The sequence below is a fragment of the Strigops habroptila genome, chromosome 12 (genome assembly GCF_004027225.2).
Source record: "Strigops habroptila isolate Jane chromosome 12, bStrHab1.2.pri, whole genome shotgun sequence".
NCBI classification, from domain to species: Eukaryota; Metazoa; Chordata; class Aves; order Psittaciformes; family Psittacidae; genus Strigops; species Strigops habroptila.
This window is the reverse complement of record NC_044288.2, coordinates 9,258,193-9,276,757: the sequence shown is the minus strand read 5'-3', so window position 1 is coordinate 9,276,757 and position 18,565 is coordinate 9,258,193. Positions and strand designations below refer to the sequence as shown.

General features: G+C 39.5%; 1 protein-coding gene across 8 annotated transcripts in view; it reads right to left on the bottom strand.

Moving 5' to 3' along the window:
• The window catches only part of RAPGEF6 (Rap guanine nucleotide exchange factor 6), a 118,870-nt gene that overhangs the window by 30,765 nt on the left and 69,540 nt on the right, over nucleotides 1-18,565 (bottom strand). For 6 of the 8 annotated variants that reach the window (XM_030504965.1, XM_030504972.1, XM_030504968.1 and 3 more), the window contains 12 exons: nucleotides 17,506-17,637; nucleotides 11,084-11,267; nucleotides 10,115-10,251; nucleotides 9,032-9,190; nucleotides 8,333-8,485; nucleotides 7,861-8,025; nucleotides 6,251-6,358; nucleotides 5,710-5,913; nucleotides 4,757-4,865; nucleotides 2,560-2,803; nucleotides 2,072-2,229; nucleotides 1,061-1,075 (listed from right to left, as the gene is read on the bottom strand). In XM_030504965.1, coding sequence (XP_030360825.1) covers nucleotides 1,061-1,075; nucleotides 2,072-2,229; nucleotides 2,560-2,803; nucleotides 4,757-4,865; nucleotides 5,710-5,913; nucleotides 6,251-6,358; nucleotides 7,861-8,025; nucleotides 8,333-8,485; nucleotides 9,032-9,190; nucleotides 10,115-10,251; nucleotides 11,084-11,267; nucleotides 17,506-17,637 — 1,768 coding nt within the window. The remainder of the gene's footprint in view (nucleotides 1-1,060; nucleotides 1,076-2,071; nucleotides 2,230-2,559; nucleotides 2,804-4,756; nucleotides 4,866-5,709; nucleotides 5,914-6,250; nucleotides 6,359-7,860; nucleotides 8,026-8,332; nucleotides 8,486-9,031; nucleotides 9,191-10,114; nucleotides 10,252-11,083; nucleotides 11,268-17,505; nucleotides 17,638-18,565) is intronic. The other 2 variants (XM_030504966.1, XM_030504969.1) reach the window with 1 other exon arrangement.

Here is an 18,565-nt window from a genome sequence, read left to right as displayed (position 1 = left end):
ATGCTGTTATGTTGGCAAGTAGCAGGATTTTCAGGACAAAAAGTAAGCAAGTAATTTATGATCCAAGATCAACAGTTTCTGCCCACTGGAAAAAAGAAAACCTCAACATCACCTGTAACTAAACTGGAAGATGGGACAAAACAGAGTGCTTTAAAAAACCACAATCTGATTGAAAACTAATTCTACTGACAATTTCATTCTTATCACATTACCAGAACAGTCTCATTAATAGCTGGGGGCTAACTGAAACTGAAGAGCTCCGTGCATACATGAACGGGGGCAATAAAAGAGAAAAAAAGTATTATGTACTTATTTGAGAGTGAAAAGTGGTAAAAATGACACACTGAACTCTGGAAATGCTGCATGCATAAAAATCATAATAAATCAACAGAAGGGGCCAACATCTGTACATCGGTATCAACATACCTGAAAAATCAGAACACACTCAAGGCAGAAAACCAAAAACTGAAGTGTAATTTGGGGGGGAAAAGGGAAAAAACACAAAACCCAACCAAAACTGAGTGTAACTTATGACAGCTGAGGGAAATTTCTATTACAAGCATATGCCTGCCTGCATGATCTTTGCTTTTAAGCAGGTGAACATTCATAAAAATTATTTTCTTCTGCATCATTCAGCTTGCATTGACAATACAAAACACGTTTCAAGTTTGCATGCACATGGTTTTAGTTACAGAGTCCAACACAAGAAGAAACTAGATTCAAACTACAGTATCATCTAAAACCTCAGTTTCTGTAAAAGGGACATAAGCAACTTCATTCCTTAAAGCAAGGTCACAGAGAAGCAAAGGAAACTGCCAAAGGTCATCAGTGTGCTGGTGGCAGAAATGGGAATAAAATGCAGGTCTCAGCCTCAGCACAGCACCATGCCTGGAAAGAAAACCTATAGATTTGTTTTATTTAAGGGAAGATTATTGGGCAAAGGACTATCTAATGCCCTAACAGTAATAACAATGTCAATGCAACATACGAAAGTGTTAAGTTTAACAGGCAAGCCATGCGGTATTAAGGCCTACAGGATGCTGTACATCAGGATACTTACAGTAAAACCCAACAGCTGCGGGCAGGAAAAAAAGAAAAACACCATGTCAGCACCAAATCAAGATCTGGATGTTTACAGAACTGATCAAGTGTATGTAGTACACTGTCAGAAGTACTTTGGTTTGCTCTTACATTCAAAAATGACAGCATATTTGTTATAGTAAATGTAAAGATAAGGACTAGCTATCAACATTTGATATTATGCAGTAACTTGTACAGTATTAAATGAAGATTCTTAGAGAACATGTGTGGCTCTCATGCAGACAGCAAGAACCTGGATTTGCAGCACAAAAGGGAACCAACCTCCTACAGAGATTTATGCACTTGATAGGATGTATCTGCACACATCCCTTTTAAAGGGGAAACCTGCAAATTCACATAAACCTAAGCAACATGGCACTTTACAGAACACGTATTTACACACAGAATTTACACTTGAAATAGGGAAACGAGATTCTGACTTGACGTGTTTACAGGCATGTAACAAATGCCTCATACAGCCACCACATAAACTCTGTTCCTACATGAAAGCCCGGACCTCACATACCCAAATGTTTTGCAGTTTTTCAGACATACAGTACGTAATGCTTTTAAGACATTAAACATTAACATCACTGTTGGTACCATGGCAGTCCTATTCCATCCACAATACTGCTTGAAATACATATTTGAAGATGACGGATGGACAAATCAAATCATCAGGAGTATTGGTATTTGGAACAGATGACAAAAGAGAAAGGTGCACACAAGGACACTCTGCTTCTACTGGAGCTCTGGTAAACTCCAACAAATCAAAGACTCTCAGAGGTGGAAAAACACATTTCTTTGTGAAAACAAGCTAAGTGTCACATTACAAAAAAGCTCCAGTCTGGACATGTTAGAGCCACAAGATAAAGAGGTAAGTAACTGCACTCAGTGTGTTTGATGCTAAAAGATGTAAAACATGTAATTTTCCTCCTGAAACAGTTGCCTTGTAATCGTCCTGTAAATCAAGCTAGTGCTCCTAGTTTACCTGAAGGATTAGAGAAATCCAGGATGCTAGTTGTAGGCTGCAAAAGGTCAGGGCTGCTGGATGAGAGGGTTCCTGGAATGGGCATGATGGCCAGGCTGTGCCTGCACTGCCGCGTCCCAACAATGCTGTCGTCCTGAGACTGGCTCACGCTCCCGTCGCTGCAAAACAGGTTGGGTTCAATTATGTGCATTAAGCTCCTAAGATTCATCTTGGGGTGAACGAAACTAAGAAAAATAATGGCACTCAGATGTGTTAATTACACGTTGTAGACAGGCTTTCAAAACAAGGACAGAGAAAAAGCATATCTGAAAGTGTTCAAATGCTCACTGGTCTTGTTCTGCATTTATGGGTCAGATTTGCAATTTAAAAATCAGATTTAAAAAACCCAACATAAGCAACATGAAGCTTATGACTGCAGATACTCAGCAACTGAAATATCACAACTTAATACGGAACAATTGCTTTTGGACCAGAAGAATCTGACAAACCTGAACAGTTTTGGAGGCAAGATGCTGAATCGGGTCTTGTCTAAAATTTTCCTGATTCTGTTTCTCCCACCAGATACAGTGTTTGCTTTCATTTTCTTGTTTCCTTTTTCACGGGGAAACATCTGTTCCACATCTCCAGGCATATCTGGGATGGAGTAACGGTTGTTTTTCTTTTCTGCGATTTTGGGAATATGTGGAATTCCGTTCTTCTCTTGTCCTATCCTGCAGAGCAACTCCTTAAACACTGTAAGAGAAGATACAACCATTGTGATTGCCTTTTGCACGCTTAAAACTTCACAGTGAATTCTTCTTTCCCCTCAAATTTTTTGCTTCCCCCATCCCTGCAGTAAAAGCGAGCTCGAAAGTTACAAACCAGGCAATACATTGCATTTTAACTTTGATTCTAAGGGTGTGCGTCTTTTCCCATTTAAGTTTTGCTTTTGATTACCTTGGCAGAAAGAGCAACCTCCTCAATGTTCAATAAAACAATCAAACATTCTGCACAGCACAGTTCTGCTAACTACTTTTGAAATTAGCACATACCACAGCAAATTTAATAGACCTGGTCTGTTGTTTCCAGGTAGATAATACGGAAACATCATGTTCATGGCAATCAGCTCTATGTATTTATTGACTGTGTTGTGTGCATCTTTTACATGATGGAGTGCAGATGCTTCCTCAAGGATAACTACAAGACAGACTGATACTCTACAAAACTGCCTTTGTTTGCTTTTAGTAATGCTACTGAACAGAAGCTGCATCAAATTTCCTATCGCATTTATCAAAGTAAGCCAGTCTATTACCAACACTGACATCCCAAAGATAAAAGTCCATGGAAAAGACAGTGGTCATGTTCTTTGTGTTTCTTCCCACAAATAAAAGGTAAAACTTAATTGATCAAATTGGATTATCAATTCAAATTATTTCTTTACAGATCTTTTCAAAATCTTTTTCAATCACTTCAGTCAGAAATCCAGTATTTTCTCTTGAAAATGTGGTGATACTGGGAGAATGCAGAACCCTACAGAGGAAATTACTCAGACTATCCCTATGAGCAAAGCAACCAGGACTTTCCATATTGAAAATCCCAGTCAAATTCCATAATTTCTACTATGTAATAAAATTTCAGGCTTTCAACCTTCACAGTATAGATTCAAATGTAAGAAGAGCAAACTGCTCCTTGTCAGCACGAGGCGCTTAGCACTCAATTAAAAAGACAGGATAATAAGTATCACTGTTGACAAAAGCTTCAAGACATGAATTCATTAAAATTTATCAGAGAAATCACCTTGAAATTGTAGCAGCTTGCACAAAGATATTAGAATCCACTTGTCAGTGTATGTTGCGTACATTTATAATACAAACCAACCATCTATCCCCATCTCAGTTACAGTTCTGATTTATTTTATGTCATTTCACATGAGCCTGGACCACCAGTTACTGTGGGGTTTTATGCTTTTCCGGAATTAATAAGCGACTGCTCAGACCGTGAAACTTTTTACCTGCACTGTGATAAACAGAAAGTAATAACTGAAAAGAAAATCAATAGTGACCAAGGGAAGGTAACTGAGGGAAGAAAGTAAGAGGAGGAAACCATCAGGAAGCCTCAGATACGACTACAGACAAAGGAGCTATCTTGGGCACAGCCTTGTTCTTTCTGTAGCTATGGTTATTCTGTTGCCTGAAGGGGATTATAGAAAAAGAACAGATGATTTGACTAAGATTTTGAAGAGATATTTATGTGTTTATATTCACACTGATAATTAAGAGCCAACATTTTGATGTCATACCACTTTTTATATCCTCTTCTCAATTTAACCTATCATTCTTACAGCCATTATAAAAAGTTTTACAAAGCCCAGTTTGACATTTTTTGCTGGGTTTTGGCAAAAAATATTTTGGTCTGGATCCCTTGGCTCTCTTTCAGCCATATCCATGAAGGGACATTAAAGCTGCTTAAACAGTCATTTTGGATGTCTCAGGGAGTAGAGAGCTGCCCACGGCTGGCTTTGTGCCACTCAATGTGCAGCCCTTGGCACACAAGAACTTCTTGAAGAAATGGAGGCACAACGAGGGGACTTCTGCGTAACTTCTCACTCCTGGAGTGAGGCTGGAATCTTAATGCACTTCTAAGAGCCAGAAAGACTGGAGTTTCCTTCACATACACAAAAATACATCATATATAAAGTCTACTCACCAAAAATGTTTGTTTTTACAGTGATGGAGAGGTGAGTGTTGTTCCTTAAGATTTCCAGAGCTTTTACAAAGGTAATGTTCTCAAAATTCTGTCCATTTACTTCCATTATCTTTAAGAAGAAATAAAAATAGGGACTATTAGAACAACTATTCGACAGACTTATAAATACAAAGGTGGTAATACAGGCACAGTGAGAACTTTCTAGAAGTTACCACAGCATCTTTACAGCAGTTGTAGAATGAAAACATTACTGCTTTGATTATGTCAGTGAAGTCATACCCTGTGACCAAGCCAGGACCTCCATTTCTACCTGTAAACACTTTAAACACATTTATTTTCTGTGATCACCTGGCAATTGGGAGTTGCACCTGAATCAAAAGTGGTGGATCATGGACCATGGAGCTGATATTACATCAAAGGCCGGACCTTGTTGTGGATGTTGTGGCTGCCCCATCCCTGGCAGTGTTCAAGGCCAGGTTGGACACAGGGGCTTGGAGCAACCTGCTCTACTGGAAGGTGTCCCTGCCTGTGGCAGGGGGTTGGAATTGGAGGAGCTTTAAGGTCCCTTCCAACCCAAACCATTTCATGATTCTGTGATCTTCGCCTAGAGCGAACTGCCATTGCTCCACCAGCCTCAGTGAGCAGGGATGATCCACACAGGAATCGATCCAACAAAACAATCTGATGGCTTCAAATTAACTATATCTCTGATCAGAAAGTTCCCTAAATTAACTACAATTGGGTTTCTTTTCCCGTTCTGTGTTGAAATACTTTAAATATTTAGAAAACTATTTAACAGAAACCCATTTAACACGTGCAAACTGGAGCTGAACTGTGGCATTCACAACAGAACATTAGCCAGTTGTTTGCTTTCAGTAAACAGCATCATCTTCTGCTGAGAACACTACTGTTGGTTGAACCAGAGTATTTTAAATGAACTTCATTCTTTTTACCTGGTCTCCACGTTTAAGTCCAGCTTCTGCCGCTTTACTGCCCATTTCTACAGTCTCTACAAAAATACCAAACCCCTTGTCGCTTCCTCCGAGTAGGCTGAAGAACAGTGGTGAGTCTCTAGAAGGTTTCTGCAGGGTAATTTGTCTCCATTTTGCTTTGGCAGCACAGGCAATATTCAGCAATCTGAGATGGCCTTTCATTTTCTGTAACACAGAAGTCGACAACACAAAATGGAAAAAACACAGTTGTGAAAAACACCCCAAGTGCCACAAAAAGGAGTTTTGATGCCATGGATCCAAATCTTACTAAATAAACCTTGTCCTCTTTTGCAGTAATGCAAAAACACATAAATGAGCGCCCTGTGTACTATTTTATATGGCTTTTATATCTAAATACGTCTTTAAGAACAACTCTGTCCATGTTAAAAGCATCTATTAACTGTTAGACTTATAGACTCCAATGTGTTAGTCACTGGAAACATGCTGGCAAATGAAGAAGTATAACATTAGGAAGTATGACCCCCTTCTATTTTGCTCCTACCGTATCTTCTAAATTCTTTTCAAACTCTTCCAGGAATCGAGTCATAGCAGGATCTCCTTCAAAGTCATTAAAATGATTGTTCACCCACAGCAAGACCACTCTGGTAACCTAGAAAAAGAAAATACCAAATAATGTATACATAAAGGCACCCATGATTCTTCTCCTATAAACTTTAATCTTATAGATTAACATAGAACAATATATGACAGAGTACTGCATCTGTTCACAAACAGAAGCGGAGAACATTTACACTTGAAATCATCTTCTCTCTTCCTTTAATTGTAGAAACAAATTTGTGCTTAATTGTCTACACCACCCAGTACTTAATGGTGCACAATTCCACCTTCTAAGTTAACTCCTCCTTATGCTGTTTATAAAACTTACCTTTTTAAAGCATCCTAATGATCTCCTTAAAGAAAGTTCTAGGAAGTATGTTGTGATAATAACATACTTTCAGTTAAATCTTCAGGTTGCTTTTATATGTGCAACAGAGTTACTACCATTCATTAGAAATATTTTATCCACTCGAATTATACAAAGGTTGGTCTATAGCAGTTTCTCTTCTAAAAATAAACAATTTCCTCTTTTATTTGCTGAGACAGTTTTCTTTTTACTTTCCTTTGCTTAATAGACAGTAGCAGCCAAGATGAACAGCATGGAAGAAGGTAAGAAGAGAAGCAGTAACCACAGCAAAAGACCCCTGACAATTTCCTACTCAAAAAAAGACAGCATTTTGGTAGTGTGTTGGGTTTTCTTCAGCTCTAAGCTAGAACACATAAAACCGCTGGCAAGGAATTTTACTGCCATCATTTTCAACAAATTGGACAGGGATACAAGTTCCAAACTATGAACAGTAGTTTTCACGTGTATGTGCATGGATATATAAGAGTAGAACCTGGTTCTATTTATGGAACCATTTTTATCAACTGCACCTGTCTTGAGCAGAGTTTATTTTAACCGCAGAGTTTGCAAAAAGCTGCTCAAATAAAATGTGCTCAATACACTGAAAAGCTTTAAAGTAGAACATTATGGAAGACAAGCACAGTGCGATAGGACAAGGGGGAATGGGTTTAAACCTAAACAGGGGAAGTTCAGGTTAGATATAAGGGAGAAGCTCTTTACTGTGAGGGTGGTGAGGCGCTGGAACAGGTTGCCCAGAGAAGTGGTAAATGCTCCATCCCTGGCAGTGTTCAAGGCCAGTTTGGACAGAGCCTTGGGTGACATGGTCTAGTGATCTAGATTATCTCAAGGTCCTTTCCAACCCAAACCATTCTATGATTGTATCGTATGTCCAAGAGATCATGAACAGTTCCCCTGCAGTTCTGGTGAAAAATGATTTCAGAGACTGGCATTTACATCTTTAACTTAAATAGAAATCAGTATTTATCACTCTGCAAAAGAGAGGCAGTGTCAGACCTAATTCAGGATATTAACACTATACGCATACAACACACTGGAGAATCCTGTCTTGATACTAGTGACAAACACTTCGCTTTAAAATAGTTCACATAAAATAGCTGGAGCATAATCCTAGTTTATCATCAATACAAAAGAGAATCAATTTGGAGACATTTTGACCTGAAATACTAATCTCTCAGACTCAAACTGACCTTATCCCTGAGGCTGTCCACTGTGAACCACTCCAGGAGTTTATTTCCAACTTCCAGGGGGCTGGTTAGAAACGTTCTGTACGTCAGAAGGAAATCTTCGATGTAGGTTGGATCCACAATCGAATGTTCTTCTATTAAGTGCATGATGAGTCGCTCGGGTGTTGCCTTAAAAAATTAAATGCAAAACATAACTGGTATCTCTCATCACAATCTCTCCCTAGAGAGTATATGAATGTAAAATCATATGAATATTACACTCCCTTTTGACATTTCAGTTATGGCAAAGTCAGGAGAAAACACACTAAAGTGTTTAAATCAGATCTTTATGCTGCTCTCAGCCCAAATGTTTTGCATAGGTAATACCTGAGATGAACAAAACTGAGTATGTGTTCTAGAGTCAAACCAGAATTGTATTAATTTACTAACAAATAAGGGTTAAACAGATTAATGGAAAGCACAGAAAGAAATTCACCTTGATAACTATGTGTCCTTTTCTGGTTCCACTGCGATCCAGCTCCCTGTGCTCCTTTACCATCACAATTTCTCCTTCTTCCTCCACTTTGTGAGTGTTTTTTTCCACGTGGTTCAGGATCCTCCAGTAGTCTTGCTGGGCTATACATACAAACTGCCCCCAAACAACACAGTTGTTAATAAATACCCAAACCATGAATATATCCCCATCTCTGGGCAGCTTCAACACATTCACAACAGCACAGCATTTGATACCAACCCTGCTCTGTTCTGCCCAACTACACCAGAAAGTTAGAATAGGAGACAAATAGAACTGGTCACCTTCTTACAACTCCAAAAGGTGGCTCAAGTGGGCTAAACATATAAAGGACAAAGCCTCTAAGAAGTGAAAATGGATATTTTCTATTTATCTGTTCTTACTGCATGTCAATCCCATGCGCAGCATGACCGCAGTAGACTAAGCTTATATTCCAGCACAAAGCACAAGTTCCTGTTTCTCACATAACAGCAGCATGCAATAAGTCTCAGCTACTGCAGAGTGTACAACTAACACAACATCAGCCAAGCCCCTGACCCATAACATACCAACCTCCTTTTTAATGCTCCTGGAATGAAGATCATGCGTCAAGATGAAAGTAGTCTGTTTTCTTTTATTACATACTTAAGAATAAGAGGTAGTTGTACAGAACTGTAATCTTACCTGACAATCATCTACTTTGGTTCTGACCACTCCATTCATGTACTGTTTGTCCAGAGAGGGAGTAATCCCAAAACTATTTCCCATACAGAGACTCTCACTCTTCCCATCAGGATAGCTGATTTCCACTGTGCCATTTAAAATAACATACCAAGAATCGAGCTGGAGGAAGTAAAAAGAAAGATTTAAAAAGTGAAGCTAATTCAACAACTTTTATAAGCTGTTCCAGTGCTCTTATCTCAGAAAGGCTTATTCTTGTTGTCAGCTGAGTTTTGCAACATGTCATTCACTAAAAGGGTGCACTGTACGGCAAGCAATGAAGATGACTGAAACAAGAATGCTTTTCAGCGTTCTTCATTCATTTCACAACTAATTCAGCAGGGAGGAATGCTGATGAATAGATTGCTTTTTTAATCAGTGGGCTAATTGCTACAATACATTTATACCATTTGGGGAGAATGAACGCTCTTCCCCTGGGTACCCATTTGGTCACTACCAGAGATGAGAGCCATCCTACTTCTCTTGGAGGGGTGACCTGCTGTGGCCATTCCAGACACCTTAATCCAAGGACAGACAGTGATTCAGAGCGCCTATGCTGGGAGCCTGACCACTAACTAATTTGGGCATCAGTCTCCTCCCACTGACTATGTACGGAAACTGATCCTAATTTAGTCATTTACATTATACCACCTATGTTGCTGGGCAAGGATACCTCTCCATGTTAGTACTTAATAAAAATACATTATAAAAAAGTTATTTTACCAATGGAAATGATGCATTATTTTACGCTACAAATACTCTTGGAAATAAACTTCTTGAGATGTTAGCACTTACCTGATAACATCCTAAATGCTGGTTTATGTCTATACTTGGCCAAGTTGAAGTCTTGAACAAGGTAGTAACACACAGGCAGAATCTCCCAAAGGGATGGGCTAAGGCTTAGGGATTTTGGATATGGTGAGGGAAGAATTCTCTAGCTTACAAGTGTGGAAGAGGTGCAACAGATTTCCCAGCCCTTCACCCTTACATGCCCTTGCTAACCCACTGCCTACAAGCACCCAAATTGCGCTGGAAGCAGTAACTTACTTCTTGGCCGTCTTCAAGTATGATGGCTCCTGCTTGCTCTACTACTTCAAATATCATCACTGAGCAAAGTTCTCTCCTCACAGACATGGTCATGTTTGCAAAGGCAGGGAGTTGATGCATAAATTCCAGTAATTGCTCTGTTAGACAAAGGAAACATTGGTATGAAGACTGCAAGGCACAGGGGTTCCTTAGACACCCTATCCTCCACAGGTGGATTAAACCTCGTTAAACTTATGTTAAAATTGCTCAGTGGTGCCAACAGCTCCCATTAGCGCTGCTGGCTAAATGAGCCCAGTATGCATTTTGTCATCAAAGACCAGAACTTGACTCTACAGTCCCCTGATTGACTTTCACGGCAGCAATCTAGCTAGAGTGTAAAAAGCACTTCAGTTTCAAACATTAACAAAAATTGAAAACACCCTTATGGTACAGTAGTTATAAGCTTGATAGGAGCTTGAAAAGATTTTCCAGTGTTTAGAGAAGTAATCTGAAGTACAGCATAACACAAATTTTACTACTAAAACTAATGCCAATTTCTAGTTAAACACTGCAGTAAATCATTTTAATCTCAAATGGTTTGCAGTTTACAATTAAGTATATCTGTAGTGCGATACTAGTATGTTCACTCTGCCATTTAATAACTAATTCAAACACTTCAGGCAGTCAAAACTATCTTGCTACCTATTCCTCCCTTATAGCAACCCATACAATGACTGTAATATTTCACATCTTAAGCATCTCAAAGATTGTTCTTTAAAATACTTAAGTTTCTCAGAACAAATACTCTTTCAGATAGGAAGAGAAGAAATCATTCAATTAAGTGTATCACTAGAGCAAAGTGACTTCTGGAAGACATCACTTTATTTTGAGGACATACATTTAATGTTAACTCACTCAACAGTTTTCAGATACGCTTCTTACAGATGTTATATGATACAGTTTTACACAAAGATCTTTTTTTCTCCTCACCAATATCATCATCAGTTTTATCTGCAGGCTCTTTCTCAAGGCACTCTCGTACAACATCTCGCCCTAGAAGCGGATCAGAAGTTCTGTCAATGTCTTCGTCCTCCTCTTCTTCTTCATCTTCAGAGTCTACAGGTGCTTCTGGAAGACCTGTTAAATCAACGTCTCCCATCTCACTCTCCGTAGCCTACAAAGCAAACATCCATCAGACAAAGAGTTCAGTGTCTTCAGTTTAGTGATTTATGGTTTTAGGTAGTTAATACAACAAAAGAAATTCTGTGACCAAAAATCCAAAGCAGAAATTGTAACAGCTCCCTCTGTGAACACCACGAAAAACACGTTGTTACACTGAAATCTACAGTCACTGGATGGTACAAATACCACTGGCATAAAGCAACACCATGCTATAGGCATCACGATCACAAGTTCTGGAACAAAATTAACATGGGACATTTGTCCTCTGACTTTACGTATATGCCACCCCAACTCCAATGAACTATAGGCAATATGAGCTCACCAGTATTAACTGCATGACAGTGCAAAAAGTGAAGCAAATTAAGTGACTAAAATGAAAGGGATGTGATCTCATTTTGGTATTATAACATGGATTTTAATCCTGGCATAGAGCAAGTATGGCAGGAGGAGTATATAAAGGGAGGAAGGGGAGAGATAAGGATGACTTTTCTTTCCTCTGTTGACTGATTCTCATTTGATAGCATTTAATTTGCTTGCAAATTCACATAAACAAGATGTTTTTTCACAATTTGAGACCCTGTATTACTAATGAAATAACACAGTGATTCAGTACTACCATTGGTTACCCAATGGTGTAGACACATCTCTACTGTCGTCAATAGATGGCAACAGAGACATCACACTGAGCAGACACACGACGCACTGGTGGAAGAGAATGCAATACTGGCAACAAAAAGCAGAATCACACAAGACTCACTTGCAATAATTCCTTATGTAAAGTTTAAATGATGTAATTGCATGAAAATAACTTTGCAAACAGATGGGAGGCAAGGGGGAAAAAAAAGTAGTTTCAAATTTTCAGTTTCCACCGAGGAGTTTCTCCATCACTTTTTTTTTTAGTTGAAGCCAGCATGCAAATCCTTTCTGTTTAAATTCAAAAAGTTGAACAACAAGATGTGTCACTGAGAAGTATAAAGCAATTACTTAGAGACTGGCAGAAAATGGAGTTTAGCTTTTTAAATGAACACATTGACAATATTCCCTTTCACTTTAAAATAAATCCTGGAGATTTTACAAGAACACTGAACAAACCAACACAGCAAATACTCTGCATGTTCGCAAAACCTCCAAACTAAAGGATGGGGTGCTGTCCAACCTGACTTTGAATACTTCAGTGATGGGGCAGCCACAGATTCTCTGCGCTAACCTGTTCCAGTGACTCAGCATCTCCTCTTTTCCAGTTTAAAACTGTTGCCCCTTGTCCTGCCCACAACAGGTCCTGGTAAAAAGTCTTTCTTATAAGCCCTTTTAAGTACGGAAAGGCTGCAATAAGGTCTCCTTGGAGTCTTGTTCCCTTTTCTCCAGGCACTAAGGACTTCCTCTTACTGCCATGATTTTTCAAGTAAGATGGAGAGCGCCTACAGCAGCTACAGCATCCAACTCTGGACCCGGGATGCATCTTGTTGGGTCCCATGGACTTGTGTATGTTCAGGTTCCTCAGGTGGTCTCAAACCTGACCTTCTGTTACCATGGGAAGGACTTCATTCCCCCAGTCCCCACCTTGAGGTCAGGAACTTGAGAGATGTGGGAAGAGTGACCACTGAGGCGAAAAATTCACTGCTGAGTGCCTCATCCTCCTCCACGTCACTGGTTCTCCTGCCTTGTTTATGGACGGAAGGGAGTGCATTTTCTCTAATCTTCTTTTTCTGACTAATACACCCTTCTTGTCCTTCACATCCCTTGCCAAACCCAGCTCCAACCATGCCTTGCCTTCCCTGATCCCAACCCCACACCTGCGGGCAGTGTCCCCGTCTTCCTCCCAGGATAATGTCCCTGGTCCAACTGTGTGCATTTCCTCCTTGTGCTTCAGTTTTCAGATGAGGTCTTGATCCAGCCATGCTGGTCTCCTGCCTTCCCTGCCTCATATAAAATAACACTCATTTTAAGTGATTCAATCACAGCAGACTGTGCTGCCTCCATCTTCCCACACGCTCCATGTTGATCAGCTAATGCCAGCCCCAGCACTTTGACAGATGAGCAGCATTTCCTTCTCTTGACTAGACAGAAAAATACTGGGGTTTAGATATCACCTTGGACCTTTTGAGCTTGCCCTCATTTTAATCATTAGCCAGCAAACCTAAGAAATAAGGCTTAAATGACTTAACATCAATATTTCTTTCAGAGGAGGGTAACGGGATATATAGGGTTAAATCTGTTTTACATTACATCACTTTACTGGCTTATGTAGCTCACATTAACAGCTCTGGAATTAAGCCCAAGCGCAAATTGTGCTTGGAGAGTCTCAGCAGCACGTGATCCACACAGCATTTTATGCAAGGACTTTTCTAGCATTTCTCCAGCTAAATAGCCACAATTTATATCAACTTCTCCAGGCAGAGTAAGACAGACTACAGAACTAATTCCCACTTTGATAAACTCAAGCTAAGCTAACCAAACAGGCCACAGGGTCTACAGAGAAGTGATTCTTTCCCATTTTCATTGCATATTCTATACAGGAAAATAAACCAATCTTTTCTTGATAAATATTATCATTTGATCAAGCTATGAAATAAGAGATGATCCTCAAACTGTGTTTCAAAGATTACATGCAGATGGTTGACAAAACGTTGGCAGGTCAGGCAGTGCTGGAAGGGACAGGAAGGGTTTTGTTCCTAAAGCCATCTGCAGAAGTGGCTGTTCTTTCCAAGCACGATGCCCCAGCTGTTTCCATTATCAAATATCAAAATCATCCTTAACAGAAACATTTATGAATCACTGATGTACAGACTGGAAGCAGAAGCTGCAATCTCCAAATCTTACACAAACACGGATTTTCAGGATTGGGTCTATAGGGCAATAAGCATCTACCGAGAAGACTGCAGGAACAGCCTCAAAAAGCGCATGTCAGGGGGAATCACCTGGGAAGTTAACACCAGATCGTGGCCAAAACATGTATCTGCTATCTTAAAATACATTATTACTCTATGTAACACTGCAAATGTGCCAGTCAACATATTTCAGCTCTGTCTGCCCAACATCCATTATGGCAATGTCCCATCCACTGGCCTACGCTTTGGAAGCCAAAGACTTAAGAATAAGCCCTTGCAACGTTGTAGTGACAATGATACGTATTGCACTATAATGTGTGTCAGAAACATACACTGACACCACTTAAAAGATTTCCTGTAATAACTCCATATGATAACGTATTTAATGCTTGTGACTCCTGATGCAACCTGCTATTAAGAACAAGGGTTTTTTTCCCCTTCCCTCATGTCAATTCTGTCAGGAGAAAAATGTCCAAGCCTTTTTTCAGAATTGACAGAAAAACCCTCAAGTAAAGCCCACTCCCTAATGCATATTTTATAGATAATCCATTTTAATATCCAAACCTTAACCACAATTGGAATTACTGCTGGGCAATAATGTTGCTGCCCACAAATAGCATATACTGCCAAAGTGATAAATGAGAGATTGAAAAAAAAAGAGAAAGAGAGAAGCTTTAAGTACATCACTGACAGAACTAACCAGATAAGAAACAATTGGCTGGTCATTAAGAGAACAGCACTGCAAGCTGTCGATGCAGGGAACTAATTCATTCTAGTAGAGTGAGGCTCTACCCACCCACATGTGGAGAGAGGATCTGGATTACCTGCTTCCCTGGCGTGTCCCAGGAAAAGGGCAAAGAAAGATGCTTTCACTCTGCAATACCTGTTGAGTTATTTTTCCCTGAGGATACCAACTACAGGTCAAAGCAGCTGAGAGATAAAATCCCTCACTTCAGCGTCTGTATGCATAACCACACAGCTTCTACTACTTCTGTGGTTCTGAAACTAAGCATACTGTCAGAAATGGGTTGAATGAAAAAATAATAGTAATAAAAACCCACCTGAAGCAAATTAAAGTTGTTTGAATAACTTACTTTATTCTATTAAACTAAAAACCCCTACAGTCTGACAGAGAAACAACTGCTCTGCAGTATCCCAGGGAAGTTGGACTTTGCAACAGACACATTTGGGCATTTTACCACAAAGACACTGAAAGCTCCAACAGGGAGCAGTAACAGTAAAGGAGAAAGGAGAAAAATATCTTTATAAATATATGTTCCTGTGTTTCTGCAGCTAACTGAGGGTTTCACACAACGTGCTCACAGGCAGGACTCCTTTCTGCTGATCTCACCTCAAGCTTTATGTTCATCGCTTCCTGTTTAACATCCTGGACTGAGAGGCAGCTGGAACAAGTGAAACTTCATTTCAACACTGTCAATGAATACCGTGTACACAGAGGAACGGAAACCCCTTCCAAATGCTAAAAAAAAATTGCTTTGCTCTTTGCTTCTACCACTCTAATTGTGTTTTCCTATTCTGGAATTACGTTTGCACTGCTTACTGTAAAAATTAATGTTAAGATACCATTAATTCAAAAGGTCATTTCAAGGCTACATTAATCACAATTACTCAAAGATGCTTTTCTCTCTGCTGACATTAACGATACTCCTAGAGAGTTTGGCATGTTACAGATATGAAGCTGACTATGAAAGCAAACGCAAACCATCATTTTCCAAATACTTCTATGAAAAGCTCTATTTTAACGCACCAAAAACGCTTTCAGCTACTGAGCCAATACATTTAATCAAAATGTAGGTTTATTGCGTATCAAAGAGACTCTCTGCTTTCATAATATCATGATGAATATTGGGGAAAACACTTCTCTTTCTGATTTCCAAATCTGTCTATATTGATGTGTCACTGCAATATAATGCTGTGTTAAATACTGTGCCATGACTTTATTGCACAGTATCTACCCATGAACGTATAACTGTGTCACAAACAGTAAGAGACTTCTCCAAAACTGTTATAGCTACTGCAGTAAAGTCCATAAAATACCTTTTAACAGGTCACAATTTGCACATTCTGCATGCAAGAACAAGATAGGAAAAATTCACTAAAAAAATAAAAAGGGATTAAAAACCAACAGAAGGTTGGTTTATTAATAGAAAATCTGCCGTCGTTTTCACATTATTAATCATTCCTTAGGGCACAAAAATACATTTCACCACTGTTTATTTGCTACAGGGCATATAATGCTACTCCATTATTTCTTTTATTTATATAAATCTCATTTGTTTGGCAGTTATGTTCTTTTGGCATTTTCTGAAGAGTAGCCATAAAGCATTTCAAATGCAATGAACAAGACATGACAGAGTATTCACTCATTCCTAGAATGATAGTTTTGTTATCAATAATATATTTTAAGTGCTTTTCACTTAGAGCAACCTCTCCAAACTCCTCAGGTAGACAGGCAGGCAGACAATGGCCAGGAAGACTGTCCATCAGCATCCTGATATATGAGATGTTAAGGTACAATACACAGACTAGTTCTGGTGATTCCAGTTAATTAAATCAATTCTGTCAACTCAGAAAGCTAATAAATAAATAAATCAAGAGACAGAACAACATCTTCCAGCACCAGCACAGAATTCACAGAGCATTTGGAAAACTCTTTCAGGGATTCCAGCTACTCCTGACCTAGCTGGCAGCAAGGAAATCTAAAGAAGTTGTAAAGTAATAGATTAAATAGGACAAAAATGCATAGACACACTTAGTGTTCTAAAAGGATTTTGGCTTTTAATGCCTTAGTTTTAAAGTTACCTAGTAATACTTTGTTGTACATCACTAATCCATTTCATGTGTATCAATAGTACCTGGATAGCATCAAGGAAAGGCAACGGGGGTCTAAAGTTAATTTACATCCACATCATGCTCAACAGTTGCTTGAGCATCATGTGGAGTACTCTCTTGCAAGAGTAGCAACACTAGAATTTCCACAGTCAATCAGGGCAGAGTGTGTTTATTACCACACTTCTGCTTGCAGAACAGAACATCTGTTATTAACAATAATACGAATCATCAAGGAAGGTATCTGAAACACAAGAATGCATTAATGAAATTTGTTCCGTTTCAGAAAGAAGGAAAATGATCCCGTTGATCATGAAATGGGACTTTTAAAAGCCACAGCACGCTTGGGTACACGAAGATGTAAAAAGCAGTAACAGCAGCTTCACAAGGAGTTTAGTTCACTTTTGTGGGGCTGTGGAGGTTGCAAGTCACGCAAGCAACGCAGGGACATGCAGAAGCATCAAGAGGTCAAACCTTGGAGGAAGGGCCACTGGTTTTGTTTATGGAATGTTTAACATCAATGGAGGAAAAATAAGAAACATGCAGTTTTACCTGATAAATATCAGATAGGCTGCTGCTCCCAGAATCACTGGCAATGCTACATCCCGACTGGCTTGAAGGGACATGCGTCACCTGAGGATGAGGATTGTCGGTAAGATGCATCTTGGTAAGATCAGCTGGAAGCTGTAAATAACATGGATTTGGGGAAAGAAAGGAAAACAAGATGTGTAAGTTTGATTTGAAAACAACATTATTCATAAATCTTTTGTTACACACTTGAATATCCATCTATAACTTGTCATACCTTTTGAGAAAAAGATAATTTAGACAAAGCTTGCCTAATCATAGAGTGGTTTGTGTTGGAAGGGACCTTAAAGCTCATCCAGCTCCAACCCCCTGCCACGGGCAGGGACACCTTCCACTAGAGCAGGTTGCTCCAAGCCTCTGTGTCCAACCTGGCCTTGAACACTGCCAGGGATGGGGCAGCCACAGCTTCTCTGGGCACCCTGTGCCAGCGCCTCAGCACCCTCACAGGGAAGAACTTCTGCCTAAGAGCTCATCTCAATCTCCCCTCTGGCAGGTTAAAGCCACCCCCCTTGTCCTAAACGAAAGACACAGAATGTTTTCACTATCCTAATATTTACTTTATTCTAGTTTTGTGTATATTTTACTTACAAAAAGATATCCACCCTGTAAATTACCATCTAAGGTCTCATGTAGTTGGAAAAAGAAAGTCTGAAAAGCAAGAGATTGCGAAACTCTCACGAACTCCCATTAAAAATGACACATCCAAGCAGCAGGTATGGAATAGTGAACTTGATCCAAGCACAAAGGAAATGCAGCACTTTGAAACCTATGTTTAGCCACCCAAAAAAAAAAAAGTTTTATAGACTGAAAAATCTATTTTCGGGATTTGAGAACAGCAGAAAGGTCAAAACACTCAGCTGACAAAATTCAATCCAGTGGCCAAAAAATACATTCACTATCTGTCAGCACATGAAGTACAAGGTGACGTACACCAAGAGGTGACGTAAACCAAGAGGTGACCTCTCCAACAGATCTGTAAAAGTGAAGAAGGAAAGCTGGGATTTAATTCTGCTCTGAAGCACAA